Source organism: Cherax quadricarinatus, chromosome 56 (assembly GCF_038502225.1).
Source record: "Cherax quadricarinatus isolate ZL_2023a chromosome 56, ASM3850222v1, whole genome shotgun sequence".
Lineage (NCBI taxonomy): Eukaryota > Metazoa > Arthropoda > Malacostraca > Decapoda > Parastacidae > Cherax > Cherax quadricarinatus.
The window spans coordinates 21,403,694-21,421,910 of record NC_091347.1 but is presented as its reverse complement, the minus strand read 5'-3'; the positions used below and the strand labels follow the sequence as shown (position 1 = coordinate 21,421,910).

General features: G+C 40.0%; 1 protein-coding gene across 4 annotated transcripts in view; it reads right to left on the bottom strand.

Moving 5' to 3' along the window:
* Positions 1-488: 488 nt before the first annotated feature.
* The window catches only part of LOC128700819 (acyl-CoA:lysophosphatidylglycerol acyltransferase 1), a 29,552-nt gene continuing 11,823 nt past the window's right edge, over positions 489-18,217 (bottom strand). For 3 of the 4 annotated variants that reach the window (XM_070097176.1, XM_070097177.1, XM_070097178.1), the window contains 4 exons: positions 15,620-15,814; positions 14,208-14,448; positions 8,638-8,780; positions 5,865-6,180 (listed from right to left, as the gene is read on the bottom strand). In XM_070097176.1, the coding sequence (XP_069953277.1) occupies positions 5,899-6,180; positions 8,638-8,780; positions 14,208-14,448; positions 15,620-15,814 (861 nt within the window). In that variant the 3' untranslated portion in view covers positions 5,865-5,898. Of the gene's footprint in view, positions 1,844-5,864; positions 6,181-8,637; positions 8,781-14,207; positions 14,449-15,619; positions 15,815-18,217 lie in introns of those variants that run through there. The other variant, XM_070097179.1, reaches the window with a different exon arrangement.

Genomic DNA, 18,217 nt, shown 5'->3' with positions numbered 1-18,217 from the left:
CGTCAAAATATTGGCTCTACCAACGGCAAAAAACTTATCTAAAGGCTTTCGCCCCGAGCGTGTCCATGCGGCCTGAGCAGACCCAGCCGCTCCAAGACTCTGTGTACAGCCAGTGTGGTACTGTTTACAAGCTGTTGTGGTCAATCCCACGTGTGATATACGTGGGATCGCACGATCCCACGTACAATATTTTTTTTTTTTTTTTTTTTTTTTTTTTTTTTTTTTTTCAACAAGTCGGCCGTCTCCCACCGAGGCAGGGTGACCCAAAAAAGAAAGAAAATCCCCAAAAAGAAAATACTTTCATCATCATTCAACACTTTCACCACACTCGCACATTATCACTGTTTTTGCAGAGGTGCTCAGAATACAACAGTCTAGAAGCATAAACATATAAAGATACACAACATATCCCTCCAAACTGCCAATATCCCAAACCCCTCCTTTAAAGTGCAGGCATTGTACTTCCCATTTCCAGGACTCAAGTCCGACTATATGAAAATAACCGGTTTCCCTGAATCCCTTCACTAAATATTACCCTGCTCACACTCCAACAGATCGTCAGGTCCCAAGTACCATTCGTCTCCATTCACTCCTATCTAACACGCTCACGCACGCTTGCTGGAAGTCCAAGCCCCTTGCCTTATTCCATTGTTTTTAGTGCTTGTAACCACTAAATAAGCCGCAATGGGCCCCAAGAAAGCTTCTAGTGCCAACCCTGTGGTAAAAAGGGTGAGAAATACTATCGTACCACGGTCAACTGCTGCTGCAACACTGTCAGCTGCTACTGTACCACCGTCAGCTGCTGCTGCACCACGGTCAGCTGTACTACTCAAAGATGTGGAGAGACTGATGTTGGTGTGGCTTATCGAGAATACCGAGAAACAATTAACCCCAGAGGGTTATCCGCCCAGGATAACCCAAGAAAGTCAGTGCGTCATCGAGGACTGTCTAACTTATTTCCACTGGGGTCCTTAATCATGTCCCCCAGGATGCGACCCACACTACTCAACTAATACCCAGGTGAACAGGAAAAAATGCCTGGAACTAGTGCTCATATTGGTGAATTTAAGGCCAGCAAAGATTGGTTTGAGAGATTTAAGAATCGTAGTGGCATACACAGTGTGATAAGGCATGGCGAAGCTGAAAAATTCCAACCCCAACAGGTGTTTAATTGTGACAAAACAGGCCTGCTCTGGAAAAAAATGCCAAACAGGACCTACATCACTCAGGAAGAAAAGGCACTCCCAAGACACAAGCCTATGAAAGACAGGCTAACTCTCATGTTTTGTTGTAATGCTAGTGGGGATTGCAAAGTGAAGCCTTTACTCATGTATCACTGTGAAAATCCCAGTGTGTTCAAGAAAAACAGTGTCTCATCAGTCAACAATACTCTTCAATAAAGGTAAGTGTCATTTTAGTATTTATTTATGCATGTATTGGGCATGTCTCATTGTTTTCTGTGTAGGGAAATGTATATTTCATGTAGAAAAAAATTATTTTTTTTAATACTTTTGGCTGTCTGGAACAGATTAATTGAATTTCCATTATTTCTTATGGGGAAAATTAATTCGACTAAAGGCTAGCTCCCTGGAACGGATTAAAGCCGTTGGTTGAGGGCCCACTGTAATTGTATTTCATTGTCGTGATGTATCATGTTGTTTTTACTGCTAAAGACTACAAATGCAACAGAAATAATAGTATTTCTTACCTTAAATTGTGGGTGCTGGTGTTTTTGGATGATTGTGAAGAGAGTGGTGAGTTATGCTGTGACTCTACTGGGCTGAGGTGGATGGTAGAGGTTCTGGTACTGAAGTCGATGGTTGTACTGGAGTGTGCATAAATTCTGTAATGGATTTCTGTTCTGTTTTACCCTGCAGTACATTATACAGCTGGTGGTAAGGAAACAGTGCTCTTTTCAGAGCAAATCTAGAAGCAGTGTTCTTTTCAGAGCACTGCTTCTAGATTTGTCAGGGTCTTCTTCAGTGAAAAAGTCTAACTTTAAGTCAGTCAGTAAATCAGACAAGTCGTTAAATCAGTAAAGTCAGTCAGTCAGTCAAGTCAGTAAATCAGTAAAGTCAGTCGGTCAAGACAGTAAAGTCAGTCAAGTAAGTCAATCAAGTCAGTCAGTCAAATAAGTTAGTCAGTTATTCATCACACAAACTCATATATTTACCACATTCTATTTAATTGTACAAAGTGACGCTTCATTAAGGCCATACGCTATCTCTTGTTTAACATCTCTATTTCTTCATAATTGTAAGACTTAAACGCTTATACCTTTTCTTGCCACTTTCATCAATACTCGTATGCCTACTGGGTACCATGAGTGCTTTGCAGATACAAGATATTGCAATTAAAAGATCAAAACACAATTCACAAATACACCTAGATCCTAAGACAATGAAACTGAGCACATATTCATGAATGCTGAGATGGTGATGGCAGGAGTGTTGGGGGTGGCAGGGGATGGTGCTAGGTTTCCCCTGCTGACCCACAAGACGACAGATTGAGCTGGGGAAATTTTTCCACACCCACAAACGGAACAGTGTTAAATTAATTTTACGAAGAGTTGAATAAAATTGTATTGCATTTTTTCAATAGTGCAATAACCAAAACATGATAAATAAACAGGTGTAATATAACAGTCTACTGTATTAAAAACACCAAGTTCTGTTTCAAGTTCATTATCAAGAATCATGACCTTCAACTCTTAAAAAAAAAAAAAAAAAAATGCCCCATTCACTGGTAGTTAGATGACCAGTGAAATTCTTTTTTTTTTTTTATTCTCTCTTCACTAAAGTAAGACACTGAAGGAGTTGAGATCATGGAGAGCGCAGTTTCAGGACTGGTCTTGTAATAATCCTATCGACTAGTTCTGTTTGGCAACACATTTCTTTTTATAAAAACATTAGTTATCTGAGATGATGCAATAGGTGATACAGCAATGCTATATCTCTCTTATTCCGGATAATGGGTGTGCCAAAAGGGTACAAAGTTCAGATACAGAATGCTTCTCTTATTCAGATGAAATACAGTAATTCAAAATGAGAGCTTTTACAAAATAAAATTCAGAATCTTTGCTCAGTTGGAAACTGAGATATTATATTTTACATATATATAAATTTACACCTCAGAAAGTATCTTATTAATTATAAAAAAACACTGAGAATTTCCAAAATTTGAACCGAAATTTGGAAGTTGCCTTCTTAATCATTTAATGATGATTCTAAATACATTTCTTACAAATTTTAAAAGAATTCCGAATAATAGGGATAAAATTCATGCCTTGAATGCGGTCATAAATACTGTAATTTTAGACTATTTTTTCTGACTGATGCAAATGAAAACACCTCACTCGCCACCCTTGGATCATCTCTCATCTCGTCCCAGCCTCACCCCGACTACATACTCTGCACTGTACACACAACCATGCAAACCAGTTAACTGACGTGGCTGAGTGGATATGCTTATGCTGGATGCAACTGAGGACAATCTATATGATACAGTGGCTATTAACCTGCAGGGAAATATTACTAATACATTAATGGAAAGAGCTAAACCCATTCAGTGGTAAACAGCAGAGGTGTAAGCAATGATAGAATGGGAGGTGTAGAGGGAAGAAGAAAAAAGGAAAAAATCTGCATTAATTAAAAAAATCTGCATTAAAGGTGGAACCATCAAGAGAGAAAGATGGAGCCATTAAGAAAGGTGGAACCATCAAGAAAGGTGGAACCAAGAAAGGTGGAACCATCAAGAGAAAGGTGGGACCGTCAAGAGAAAGGTGGGGCCGTCAAGAGAAAACTGGAACCATCAAGAGAAAGGTGGGGCCGTCAAGAGAAAACTGGAACCATCAAGAGAAAGGTGAAACCGTCAAGAGAAAGGTGGAACCGTCAAGAAAAAGGTGGAACCGTCAAGAGAAAGGGGAAACTGTCATGAGAGAAAGGTGGAACTGTCATGAGAGAAAGGTGGAACCATCGAGAGAAAGGTGGAACTGTCATGAGAGAAAGGTGGAACCATCGAGAGAAAGATGGAACCATCAAGAAAGGTAGAACCATCAAGAAAGAAAGGCAGACAAAGCAAGCATGTCAGGACACTAAAGAAGTCTTAGTGACAAGTGAGGTGCTTTCAAAAAAATATCAAATCAAAGCTCTGATGTAGAACTGACTTTGTATTTGATCACAATTGCATTTGTAAGGATGACAACTAGGGGTAAATGCTGTGGCAGCTGACCAAATTAAGTAATTCGCAACAGCAGAAGCAGTTTCAAAATGAAGAGGTATAAAAATGGCATACATGTCACACAACAATTTGATCTCCCACAGGTAGGGAGTCACTCATTCACTGACAAAACTCATACTAATGACTTCTACATACAACAAAATAATACAATAATATTGACATAATTCATCTCAGATATGCTTTCTTAACACAGTATCCATACTGGCATCAAATGTGGGAATGATTTTCCTTGTTTTGGCATTTCAACACTGGCTATGTGCACCAGTCTTTCGGTAACATTTTACCATATTACTGCTGTTTCAAGTTCAGAAATAAAATAAAATCTGTGAGCTCTTACTGAAGCTCACTTAATAAATAATATACACAAAGAAATTTCAACCATGTGTTAGAATGTTTTAGTTCATATTTACCAAAGAAGACTTTGATATTAGCCAATAACAGAAACAGAAAAATAACATTCCAATGGAAAAAAAAAAGTAAATTAAAATATAAATCTGAACACTGATTTTAACAAAATCCTTTCTTACATTAAGAGAATAAACTAAGTTGACAAGTTCCACCAAAAAATTACCAATGTAATTATATGAATAACATACAATAAAATATAATATTAAAAATACTGCCATGGAATACATTCAAATATCCTCTTAACATTATCTTAAAATGTATAGTAATCAAATATCATTTTTCCCTTCATTCAAACCTACCACTGAGAAATAGTGGGTCCAAACTCACCTTTACCAAGACTGTTCAAGCATCACTGTCTGCACTTGTCAAGAATTAAGGCATACTACAAACATGTGGTGAAGTTCCAAGATAGGAGGCAAGGAATGGTCACTACAAGAAAAGCTCTTGATTAGCCTGGTTGATTACGATATGATAAATAATAAGCCCGTATCAATGGTGTAGAACTATCTACATACAAAAAGGCCATGACTGTATTCACTGTCATTATCACTGTCACAGCTGTATTGTCACAATAAGATTACACCTGCAGTGGGAAAGCATTGTACATGATTCCAGAATGTGTAAAAATATTTAAAGCTACAGTGGTCTACATACAGAAATAAAGAATGTATTCCTTCATGATATCAACAAGAGTGCTTCTTATATATGAATGAAATGATAAGCTAGTGTCCATTCAATCAATGCACTAAAGTCTGAAAATGCATGGGGTAATTTTCTATTACTCAGAGAGTGACTACAGAGCAAAAGCAGTATTTCTCATAATTTCTTGCCTGCTTTAGATATCTTCACCATCGCAACACTACTCTTAATGCTTCTGGTATTTCTTGACTGATGTAGTACTTCCCGGGTCTTCATTATGCTGTCTATTATGCACATCTTTCACGAATGCTTTTGCACAGCAGCTGAAATTAGCTAATTTCAAAATGACTTTCCCCACATAGATGTACCACTTCAATTACTAGTTATCTAACATTAGCATTTTGTCTTCTGAAAAATACATATAGTGCCTCACTAGTTTCAACTACCCTATAAGTTACCATCCACAGACTAAGCTTTAATGTTTCAGTCACTAAGTCTGAGTTCAGCTTCAGCAGAACTCTTCTGACTGGTTTATCACTCACTGATCTGGAACTGGTGCTAATAATGCAAACTCAATGTCCCGGTGAACGTGTATTATGTACAAATGAAGGATCACCAAAACAGCTGAAATAGTGTCTTGTACAACAAGTACAAAATGGAAAGCCAAATATATGTTGAACTAATAAAAAAACAATGCCGCAGGATGAATTCCAAGGGGTCGTGTACCACCCTGGCTCCGGTTAGTCTACGTACATTTTCTGGCTGGAAGTTAGGCTCGTGGGGAGTGTGAACATCAGGAAAAGAACCAGTATCATAGTACTCTTGAAGAATTACTTCCTTCTCCTCGTATCTGGTATATAGCCAGTTTTTTAGTGTTTCTTCTTCTCGGGGAATCTGCAAGTATAAAATACACAGTTTGTAAACACAATGATACAATATTATTATTATTACCACATTCAATAGGAAGTGCTAAACCCATAAGGATTAGAGTGCCTGGGGAGTAAGAGGTAATCACATATAATTCAGTGAAGAGTACTAGAGTTCTATTTCCTCAGGTCAAGAGCTCTTGATTGCTTCAGCAAGCAACAATCTTCCAAAAAATATTTCATACTTACCATCTCCACAGTTTCAAATGATCAATAACTACCAGCAGGTTTAAAAAAAAAATATGCCATAGATTTCTGAATGCTAGTTTACCAACCACTTGATTTAATATGTGGGTCGAGTAAACATTTGCTATTCACAAAGATTATGTTTAACAAACCTCCCAATAAATAGTAAAACTCTCAAGATAATAAATCCAAAGGGAAATGGGAGGTTACTGACTAGGGATCACAAAATACTCAATACATTTGGGAATTAATTTAAGACATTGACAATATTTAATTGGAGGACTGCACTCTTATGCTTTGAATGCCAAAGGACAGAATCCTAGGAAAGCACTGTATTCTGGGTATTTAGCTGTATGATTCTTTTGCTTCAAATTCAAAGATTGAGGCTAGGAAAGCATAATGTCTCAGGAGAAAGTGTCAAGCCTAGTGATGGGAGTAGTAGGCTTCAGTTTAAAAAGTTTTGAGATCTGAATGTGCTTGGCTTTCTTCTTCACCACAAAGAATTTAAAGAGAGGAAAAGAGGACAGGTGAGGCACAACACACACACACACTCAGAATACAAATGAGTGAGGGATTCATCACCTTGCGATTGCAAGAAAAATTACAACTGAACACAAAATAAACGAATGACTAAAGAGTAGAGTAAGGAAACCATTACTGAAAAACAATTATGATGCAGAAATCAGAAAATCTGCATGGGATATGTTCCTAGAAGTCCCCATGAATACAGAGTATAAATAAGAGTCTAGTCATTCTGCCATCAGTCCTAGCTGCCTTCTCCCAATCTTAAAAGCTTTTTACTGACTGTATATTCAAGCCTAGTGTCAATGATTCAACCAAGATGATTAATAGCTTTGCATTTTTTTTTTAACACACTGGCCATCTCCCATCAAGGCAAGGTGACCCTAAAAAGAAACACTTTCACCACCATTCACACTATCACTGTCTTGCCAGAGGCAAACAGATACGACAGTTGAGATGTCCCTCTACAAAGCAAATACATGTATCCCAAAATCCTTCCTTTGGAGCGCAAGCACTGTACTTCCCTGTACGTATATAAAATATTATTTTTCAACACATCGGCTGTTTCTCACCTCGGCAAAGTGACCCAAAAAAGAAGAAACACTTTCACCGTCACTCACTCCATCACATGCATATCAACTTCTAGAAATAAAATAAAAATTGTCAGTCTTAGAATCTTACCTTATTTTTCCTATTAGTTTGTTACACATTTATGATTCATTAGAACAAAGTTGTTGTGAGGCATGTAGTAACTACTACATCATACAAGTTTTCTGAATAATGCCCAAATTTTGCAAGGCAAATGATGTTACATTTCACTCGAGTCTTCATTCTAGAAAGGCAGACAGGAATCAATTGATGGCAATTTTTTTTATTTAGTAGTTACCCTTCCTTGGCAAAAATTATCAGATGTTAAAAACCTTTCACTACAACACAGAATTTTAGAATACATGTATGTGGCAGGAGCTCAATAAGTGAGACTGCAGTGCTGTGTCCTATGAAGAGTCAATCAGTGCAGAAAGGTTGTACTTTCCAATAATTTTGACTAAAATAAATTTAGCATGCCAGTGAGGTGCACTCCTTTAGCCTCTGTGAGATGGACATCACAACTAGTGCCTCTCTAGTGCCCAGATGTATCGTAAAAGACAAATACTTCAAGTGAACCAATGAAAACCATTAATACTTGTAGCCCATCTGATCATTTTTAACCTTTCTACAATTTCACTTACTTCAGTCTTTAAATTCTGGAAATATATTTAACTTATTTGGTGAATATTCTTAGTTCATGTTTTTGTTTTTCAATACGTCAGCCGTCTCCCACCAAGGCAGAGTGACCCAAAAAAGAAAACATACACTTTCACCATCATTCACACATAATCACTGTCTTTGCAGAGGCATTCAGATACGACAGTTTAGATGTCACTCCAATATATGCTCATTTTATTAATATTACAGACTACACTAAAGCTGTCTCTGACAGAGAGGTAGTTTTATTCATATGCTCGTTTACTTAACCCCCAAAACTGAAAAATCATTACAACTCCAGAAAAAAAAATATTTCTCATCGACACATTCACAAAATAATCAAGGATTTTATGACATAAGACAAAAAACTAGTTTTCAATAAGAAAACATAAGGTACATAATTTTAAACAGAGGGAGCTAGTTCATAAATGGTATATCTAGATTTTTTACATACAGTAAGTTGTCTTAGTACCTCCTCTATATTAAACTTGCGATAGTGGAATATGGTGTCACAGCTGGGCCTCCATCCACCAAATACAGTCTGCAGGTCAAGTGGACGGCCACCTGGGTATGCCACCGTCACATCAATGAGGTATTTGATGCGGTCGGTACCATCTGAAAGTTCAGCAAGGATAAGATTATTTTTTTAACACGCTGGCCGTCTCCCACCTAGACAGGGAGACCCGAAAAAGAAACACTATTACCATCATTCACACTGTCACTGTCTCGCCAGAGGCACAAAGATACAATAAGATTATATTAGTGTTATAACAGTTTCAGGAGTTTCTTTACCAACATTAACTCAGTATACATTAGCTTTTAAAACAAATACAGTGGACCCCCGCATAACGATGGCATCACATAGCGATTTTTCCGCATACCGATTACTTTTATCGCAAAATTTTTGCCGCGCATACCGATTAAAAACCCGCTTACCGATTTTCGTCCGAGACGCGTCCAATGTGCCCTCAGCCAGCCTCACATGTGCCGGCCGTCCCATTATTTACCAGCCAGCCTCCGCGGTAACATCCAAGCATACACTCGGAATATTTCGTATTATTACAGTGTTTTCGGTGCTGTTTCTGGAAAATAAGTGACCATGGGCCCCAAGAAAGCTTCTAGTGCCAACCCTGTGGTAAAAAGGGTGAGAATTAGTATGGAAATTAAGAAAGATTTTGAAGGGTTTGGGGCTAACCCTGAGAAGCCTATGCCAGTTGTGGAATCCATTGTGCCTACTTCAAAGATTAAGGAAATGTGTGCACAGTGGGTTGAACTGCAAACCTTTATAGATGAAAATCACCCTGACACAGCTGTTGCAAGCCGTGCTGGTGACTATTTCAATGACAATGTTGTGGCCCATTTTAGACAAATCGTAAAGGAACGGGAGGTACAGAGCTCTATGGACAGATTTGTTGTGCGACAGAGGTCCAGTGACTCTCAAGCTGGTCCTAGTGGCATTAAAAGAAGAAGGGAAGTAACCCCGGAAAAGGACTTGCTACCTCAAGTCGTAATGGAAGGGGATTCCCCTTCTAAACAGTAAGAAGATAATGCTCTCCCCTCCTCCCATCCCATCAATCATCACCAGATCTTCAATAAAAGTAAGTGTCATTTAATTGTGCATGCCTTTTTCAGTTTGTGTGTATTAAAATTAACATTTCATGTGGTAAAAAAAAATTTTTTTCATACTTTTGGGCGTCTTGCACGGATTAATTTGATTTCCATTATTTCTTATGGGGAAAATTCATTCGCATAACGATTATTTCGCATAACGATGAGCCCTCTTGCACGGATTAAAATCGTTAACCGGGGGTCCACTGTACTGTGTACATGCATATGAAGCATTTGGGAAAATAAAATAACAAAATTAACAATTAATCACAAATAATTTTGACAACTGTCCTACACATAACAGCAATTTTTGCAGTTTGTTATCTATGTGAAAACTACAGTAAGTCCTCACTTAATGTCATTTTATTCAACATTATTTCATTATAACGTTGATGAGGGAAAACAAATCTATTCCCAGCAGGGGCCGCTGTCTGTGTAGAGCTTAGATGTTTGTTTTTGAACTGTGTGGTGGTGGAAAGTGCTCCTTACAATTTTCATTCTGCAAACATGTAGTATTCCTTGGTTTAACCCTGTTGGAATGAGTGCTAACCTGGAGTTTACCTGGAGAGAGTTCCGGGGGTCAACGCCCCCGCGGCCCGGTCTGTGACCAGGCCTCCTGGTGGATCAGAGCCTGATCAACCAGGCTGTTACTGCTGGCTGCACGCAAACCAACGTACGAGCCACAGCCCGGCTGATCAGGAACCGACTTTAGGTGCTTGTCCAGTGCCAGCTTGAAGACTGCCAGGGGTCTGTTGGTAATCCCCCTTATGTGTGCTGGGAGGCAGTTGAACAGTCTCAGGCCCCTGACACTTATTGTATGGTCTCTTAACATGCTAGTGACACCCCTGCTTTTCATTGGGGGGATGTTGCATCGTCTGCCAAGTCTTTTGCTTTCGTAGTGAGTGATTTTCGTGTGCAAGTTCGGTACTAGTCCCTCTAGGATTTTCCAGGTGTATATAATCATGTATCTCTCCCGCCTGTGTTCCAGGGAATACAGGTTCAGGAACCTCAAGCGCTCCCAGTAATTGAGGTGTTTTATCTCCGTTATGCGCGCCGTGAAGGTTCTCTGTACATTTTCTAGGTCAGCAATTTCACCTGCCTTGAAAGGTGCTGCTAGTGTGCAGCAATATTCCAGCCTAGATAGAACAAGTGACCTGAAGAGTGTCATCATGGGCTTGGCATCCCTCGTTTTGAAGGTTCTCATTATCCATCCTGTCATTTTTCTAGCAGATGCGATCGATACAATGTTATGGTCCTTGAAGGTGAGATCCTCCGACATGATCACTCCCAGGTCTTTGACGTTGGTGTTTCGCTCTATTTTGTGGCCAGAATTTGTTTTGTACTCTGATGAAGATTTAATTTCCTCGTGTTTACCATATCTGAGTAATTGAAATTTCTCATCGTTGAACTTCATATTGTTTTCTGCAGCCCACTGAAAGATTTGGTTGATGTCCGCCTGGAGCCTTGCAGTGTCTGCAATGGAAGACACTGTCATGCAGATTCGGGTGTCATCTGCAAAGGAAGACACGGTGCTGTGGCTGACATCCTTTTCTATGTCAGATATGAGGATGAGGAACAAGATGGGAGCGAGTACTGTGCCTTGTGGAACAGAGCTTTTCACCGTGCCTGCCTCGGACTTTACTCTGTTGACTACTACTCTCTGTGTTCTGTTAGTGAGGAAATTATAGATCCATCGACCGACTTTTCCTGTTATTCCTTTAGCACGCATTTTGTGCGCTATTATGCCATGGTCACACTTGTTGAAGGCTTTTGCAAAGTCTGTATATATTACATCTGCATTCTTTTTGTCTTCTAGTGCATCTAGGACCTTGTCGTAGTGATCCAATAGTTGAGACAGACAGGAGCGACCTGTTCTAAACCCATGTTGCCCTGGGTTGTGTAACTGATGGGTTTCTAGATGGGTGGTGATCTTGCTTCTTAGGACTCTTTCAAAGATTTTTATGATATGGGATGTTAGTGCTATCGGTCTGTAGTTCTTTGCTGTTGCTTTACTGCCCCCTTTGTGGAGTGGGGCTATGTCTGTTGTTTTTAGTAACTGTGGGACGACCCCCGTGTCCATGCTCCCTCTCCATAGGATGGTAAAGGCTCGTGATAGGGGCTTCTTGCAGTTCTTGATGAACACGGAGTTCCATGAGTCTGGCCCTGGGGCAGAGTGCATGGGCATGTCATTTATCGCCTGTTCGAAGTCATTTGGCGTCAGGATAACATCAGATAGGCTTGTGTTAACCAAATTCTGTGGCTCTCTCATAAAAAATTCATTTTGATCTTCGACTCTCAGTCTGGTTAGTGGTTTGCTAAAAACTGAGTCATATTGGGACTTGAGTAGCTCACTCATTTCCTTGCTGTCATCTGTGTAGGACCCATCTTGTTTAAGTAAGGGCCCAATACTGGACGTTGTTCTCGACTTTGATTTGGCATAGGAGAAGAAATACTTTGGGTTTCTTTCGATTTCATTTATGGCTTTTAGTTCTTCCCGCGATTCCTGACTCCTATAAGATTCCTTTAGCTTAAGTTCAATGTTTGCTATTTCTCTGACCAGTGTCTCCCTACGCATTTCAGATAGATTGACCTCTTTTAGCCGCTCTGTTATTCTTTTCCGTCGCCTGTAAAGAGAGCGCCTCTTTCTATTTTACATCTACTCCTCCTTTTTCTTAGAGGAATAAGTCTTGTGCATACATCGAGTGCCACCAAGTTAATCTGTTCTAGGCATAAGTTGGGGTCTGTGTTGCTTAGTATATCTTCCCAGCTTATATCGGTTAGGACTTGGTTTACTTGGTCCCACTTTATGTTTTTGTTATTGAAGTTGAATTTGGTGAATGCTCCCTCGTGACTAATCTCTTTGTCGGTCTGGGGCTCTGCGCATACATGTCTGAACCTCAATTATGTTGTGATCTGAGTATATTGTTTTTGATATGGTGACATTTCTTATCAGATCATCATTGTTAGTGAAGATGAGATCTAGTGTATTCTCCATTCTAGTAGGCTCTATTATTTGCTGGTTTAAATTGAATTTTGTGCAGAGATTTAAAAGCTCGTGTGAGTGTGAGTTTTCATCAGAGCTGCCTCCTGGTGTTATTACTGCAACAATATTATTTGCTATATTCCTCCATTTTAGGTGCCTTAAGTTGAAATCCCCCAGGAGCAAGATGTTGGGTGCAGGAGCTGGAAGATTTTCCAGACAGTGGTCAATTCTTAACAGCTGTTCCTGGAATTGCTGGGATGTTGCACCCGGAGGCTTGTAGACTACCACAATGACTAGGTTTTGGTTCTCGACCTTTACTGCTAAAACTTCCACTACATCATTTGAGGCATTAAGCAGTTCTGTGCAAACAAGTGACTCTGCAATGTACAGGCCAACCCCCCCCTTTTGCCTGTTTCACTCTGTCACATCTGTATAGGTTGTAACCTGGGATCCATATTTCGTTGTCTAAGTGATCCTTTATGTGGGTCTCAGTGAAAGCCGCGAACATTGCCTTTGCCTCTGCAAGCAGTCCACGGATGAAAGGTATTTTGTTGTTTGTTGCTGGCTTTAGACCCTGTATATTTGCAAAGAAGAATGTCATCGGACTGGTGGTATTGTTGGTACTGGGGGGGGGGGGGATTTTTTTCTGGCATTGTGTAGCCAATGTTTATATCAATTAGCCTATGATAAAACTGGGTTCATTATACATCATTTCACATAAAATCACAGTTTCCAAGAACCTATCAACAACCTTAAGTGAGAGCTTACTGTATACTGACCCTTCCCTGTATACCATACAAGTTTCTCACTGCCACAATTCCAATGATGTGAATCTCTGGTGATAATTTTTGCCTATAATTACCTATAGATTCCTCTCAATGCTAGATGCTTTCAATTTTTTTATCACACAATCTATATTATAGTCTGGATTTTTTTTCTTAAACTTCAACACATCAGCTGTCTCCCACTGAGGCAGGGTGACCCACAAAAAAAAAAAAAAAACACTTTCACCATCATTCACACATAATCACTGTCTATTGCAGAGGCACCCAGACATGACAGTTCAGATGTCACTCCAAACAGCCAATATCTCAAACCCCTCCTTTAAAGTGCAGGCATTGTACTTCTCACCTCCAGGACTTAAGTCTGGCTAACCGGTTTCCCTGAATCCCTTCACAAAATATTACCCTGCTCACACTCCAACAATTTGTCAGGTCCCAAAAAGCCATTTGTCTCCCTTCACTCCTATCTAATAAGCTCACACATACCTGCTGAATATCCAAGACTCTTACACACAAAACCTTCTTCACATATATGTGCTCTAGAGATGTATAAACATCATAATTATTTGTGTGTTCTAAATAACATTTGCTACACTGACTTATACAACACACCAAATGTTGCTCTGTCTTTATTACCAAAACTTAAGAGAATGTGAAGTGCAGCCTTACCATCATGACTATCTGCTGCAGCGTTGTCCATGATAACCTTCAGAGCACCAACTCTGGGCAGGGCAACATTGTGCAACACTGGAAGATTGTTCTTCAGAGCATACCTCTGACTCCCAGGTTTTCGATTTCTAAGGAATCCACCTTCAGGGAAGAGAACTAGCCACTTCCGGTTGCGTGGGATGTAAAATTGATTGAGATGATGGCCAAGTTCAAGGAGTGAGGCATCTCTGTGGTCTTTTCCCTAAAAAAAGAATAATTAAGAATAGTACTCATATTTTATAGAGCTTAAATAAGTCATTCCGCACTATATATTCAGGGTGTCACCAAAATGTAGAAATTTGATTTTTTTCCCCCATATTATTAAGAATCTCTGAGACTTTAACATCACAATATTTGCTTTCTCTCTGCACTCCCTTACCATTATTTAAACCATTTTTTCCTTCTGTGTGTACTCTGTTTTCCTGTTATCACTGTAAAAGCTATTGCATGTCAACTTTTTCTCCCTTACCACCATTTTCAAATCAAGAATCCATCAATCAACTCTCTTTCTTATAGCATTTACCCTCCTTTAGCCACAAATCTGCTGCACACTAATACTATATTCTTAAATCCAAATCCCACCTCTTTGGCCTATTTATTACACATCAAACTGCACCACATCTCTTTGATCCCATTATTTTTGCTTCCCTGGTAAAGACAGACAGCATGTCTTCCTCTTATCATATAGAGGATTCATCCTTCAGCTGTCCTTGTGCTGAATAACCCATACAGGAATAGAACTATTATTTTTAAGACACCAGTCATCTCCTACCATTGCAGGGTGACCCGAAAAAGAAAAAACAAAAGTAGGAACGGTTCGATCTAAGGGAGGGTAGCTCCTATTCCTCAGATAAAGAGCACTTCACCATTAAGGTGCTCTCCCTTTAACCCTTAAACTGTCCAAACGTAGATCTACGTTCAGTGCGTAGCACTCTGACCTTTATTTTCTCAATTTGAAAGCATGTAAAAAACATAGATCTACGTTTGGAGTGCTACGCACGTCAATGTAGATCCAAGTTTGGACAGTTTAAGGGTTAAGGGACTCAATAAGGAAGACAACATGAAGAGATGTTTGTGGCAAAAAAGTCAAGAATTACAATGAAAATGGAGAGTGACAGAAGTTGTGCCTGATTAAATAAGTACATTAATTTAAAGCAAAAAAGGAAGATATTGCATTATCAGACAAATAAGTGATCTAAAGAATACCTTTGACATTATTATCACCATATAATTTGAAAGACAGAGACTGAATAAATGATGGTGAATGTGTTTTCTTCTTTGGATCACCCTGCCTTGGTGGGAGATGGTCATTGAGGATAAAAACAAAATAATCCACTTTAAATAACTCCCCATAACTATGCACATGTACTTACACCATGAATAAAAAAATCACCATGGGTCCAAGACACGACCCCAAAATTAGTTAATTTGAAAACATGATCCATAATCCACATAATATTGCTGGACAACCCTTGGCGAGAATTGAAAGCAGCCATTATTAGTGGAACATCCGACGTCGACTGATGATTGAATAGCACCAGTGTTCGCTCGTGGAGCAGATCCCAAACCTATAAAATGTTACAGTATGTATTACTACTGCAAACACACTGTAAAGCATTTTTTTAAATAAATTTTAGATTCTAACTACAGTATCACCGCATTGTGGTTAGAGTAATAAAATATACAGCATCTCTTATTTGGAATCCTACCAAATTTCAAAAATATTTTGTGATGAATGGTTTGAAAAACCGACATGTTGAAGATTGAGACACTTATGCAGCATATGGGAATCTTTATTCAGGAAACGTTTCGCCACGCAGTGGCTTCATCAGTCCAATACAAAGAGGAAGGCGTAAGGAGAGGAGGAGAATGAGGTAATCAGTCCCTCAACCTGGAGTCGATGTGTTCAGTCCATCAATCTTGTAGAATGTACAGCATAGGGCCGTAGACGTGGCTTATATACTGTAGTGAGGTGACGTGAAGCAGTTGGAGGCGGGGTCATAGTGGTACCATCCACTAGTCGAAGTAGGTCTTCGTCCAAAGGTTGAACAAGTGTTGAAGAATTCTTTGTAACAAGATCCCATGATGCTGCTGTGTCTGACAGTTGTGATGAATGGTTTGAAAAACCGACATGTTGAAGATTGAGACACTTATGCAGCATATGGGAATCTTTATTCAGGAAACGTTTCGCCACGCAGTGGCTTCATCAGTCCAATACAAAGAGGAAGGCGTAAGGAGAGGAGGAGAATGAGGTAATCAGTCCCTCAACCTGGAGTCGATGTGTTCAGTCCATCAATCTTGTAGAATGTACAGCATAGGGCCGTAGACGTGGCTTATATACTGTAGTGAGGTGACGTGAAGCAGTTGGAGGCGGGGTCATAGTGGTACCATCCACTAGTCGAAGTAGGTCTTCGTCCAAAGGTTGAACAAGTGTTGAAGAATTCTTTGTAACAAGATCCCATGATGCTGCTGTGTCTGACAGTTGTGATGAATGGTTTGAAAAACCGACATGTTGAAGATTGAGACACTTATGCAGCATATGGGAATCTTTATTCAGGAAACGTTTCGCCACGCAGTGGCTTCATCAGTCCAATACAAAGAGGAAGGCGTAAGGAGAGGAGGAGAATGAGGTAATCAGTCCCTCAACCTGGAGTCGATGTGTTCAGTCCATCAATCTTGTAGAATGTACAGCATAGGGCCGTAGACGTGGCTTATATACTGTAGTGAGGTGACGTGAAGCAGTTGGAGGCGGGGTCATAGTGGTACCATCCACTAGTCGAAGTAGGTCTTCGTCCAAAGGTTGAACAAGTGTTGAAGAATTCTTTGTAACAAGATCCCATGATGCTCCAGGTTGAGGGACTGATTACCTCATTCTCCTCCTCTCCTTACGCCTTCCTCTTTGTATTGGACTGATGAAGCCACTGCGTGGCGAAACGTTTCCTGAATAAAGATTCCCATATGCTGCATAAGTGTCTCAATCTTCAACATGTCGGTTTTTCAAACCATTCATCACAACTGTCAGACACAGCAGCATCATGGGATCTTGTTACAAAGAATTCTTCAACACTTGTTCAACCTTTGGACGAAGACCTACTTCGACTAGTGGATGGTACCACTATGACCCCGCCTCCAACTGCTTCACGTCACCTCACTACAGTATATAAGCCACGTCTACGGCCCTATGCTGTACATTCTACAAGATTGATGGACTGAACACATCGACTCCAGGTTGAGGGACTGATTACCTCATTCTCCTCCTCTCCTTACGCCTTCCTCTTTGTATTGGACTGATGAAGCCACTGCGTGGCGAAACGTTTCCTGAATAAAGATTCCCATATGCTGCATAAGTGTCTCAATCTTCAACATGTCGGTTTTTCAAACCATTCATCACAACTGTCAGACACAGCAGCATCATGGGATCTTGTTACAAAGAATTCTTCAACACTTGTTCAACCTTTGGACGAAGACCTACTTCGACTAGTGGATGGTACCACTATGACCCCGCCTCCAACTGCTTCACGTCACCTCACTACAGTATATAAGCCACGTCTACGGCCCTATGCTGTACATTCTACAAGATTGATGGACTGAACACATCGACTCCAGGTTGAGGGACTGATTACCTCATTCTCCTCCTCTCCTTACGCCTTCCTCTTTGTATTGGACTGATGAAGCCACTGCGTGGCGAAACGTTTCCTGAATAAAGATTCCCATATGCTGCATAAGTGTCTCAATCTTCAACATGTCGGTTTTTCAAACCATTCATCACAACTGTCAGACACAGCAGCATCATGGGATCTTGTTACAAAGAATTCTTCAACACTTGTTCAACCTTTGGACGAAGACCTACTTCGACTAGTGGATGGTACCACTATGACCCCGCCTCCAACTGCTTCACGTCACCTCACTACAGTATATAAGCCACGTCTACGGCCCTATGCTGTACATTCTACAAGATTGATGGACTGAAC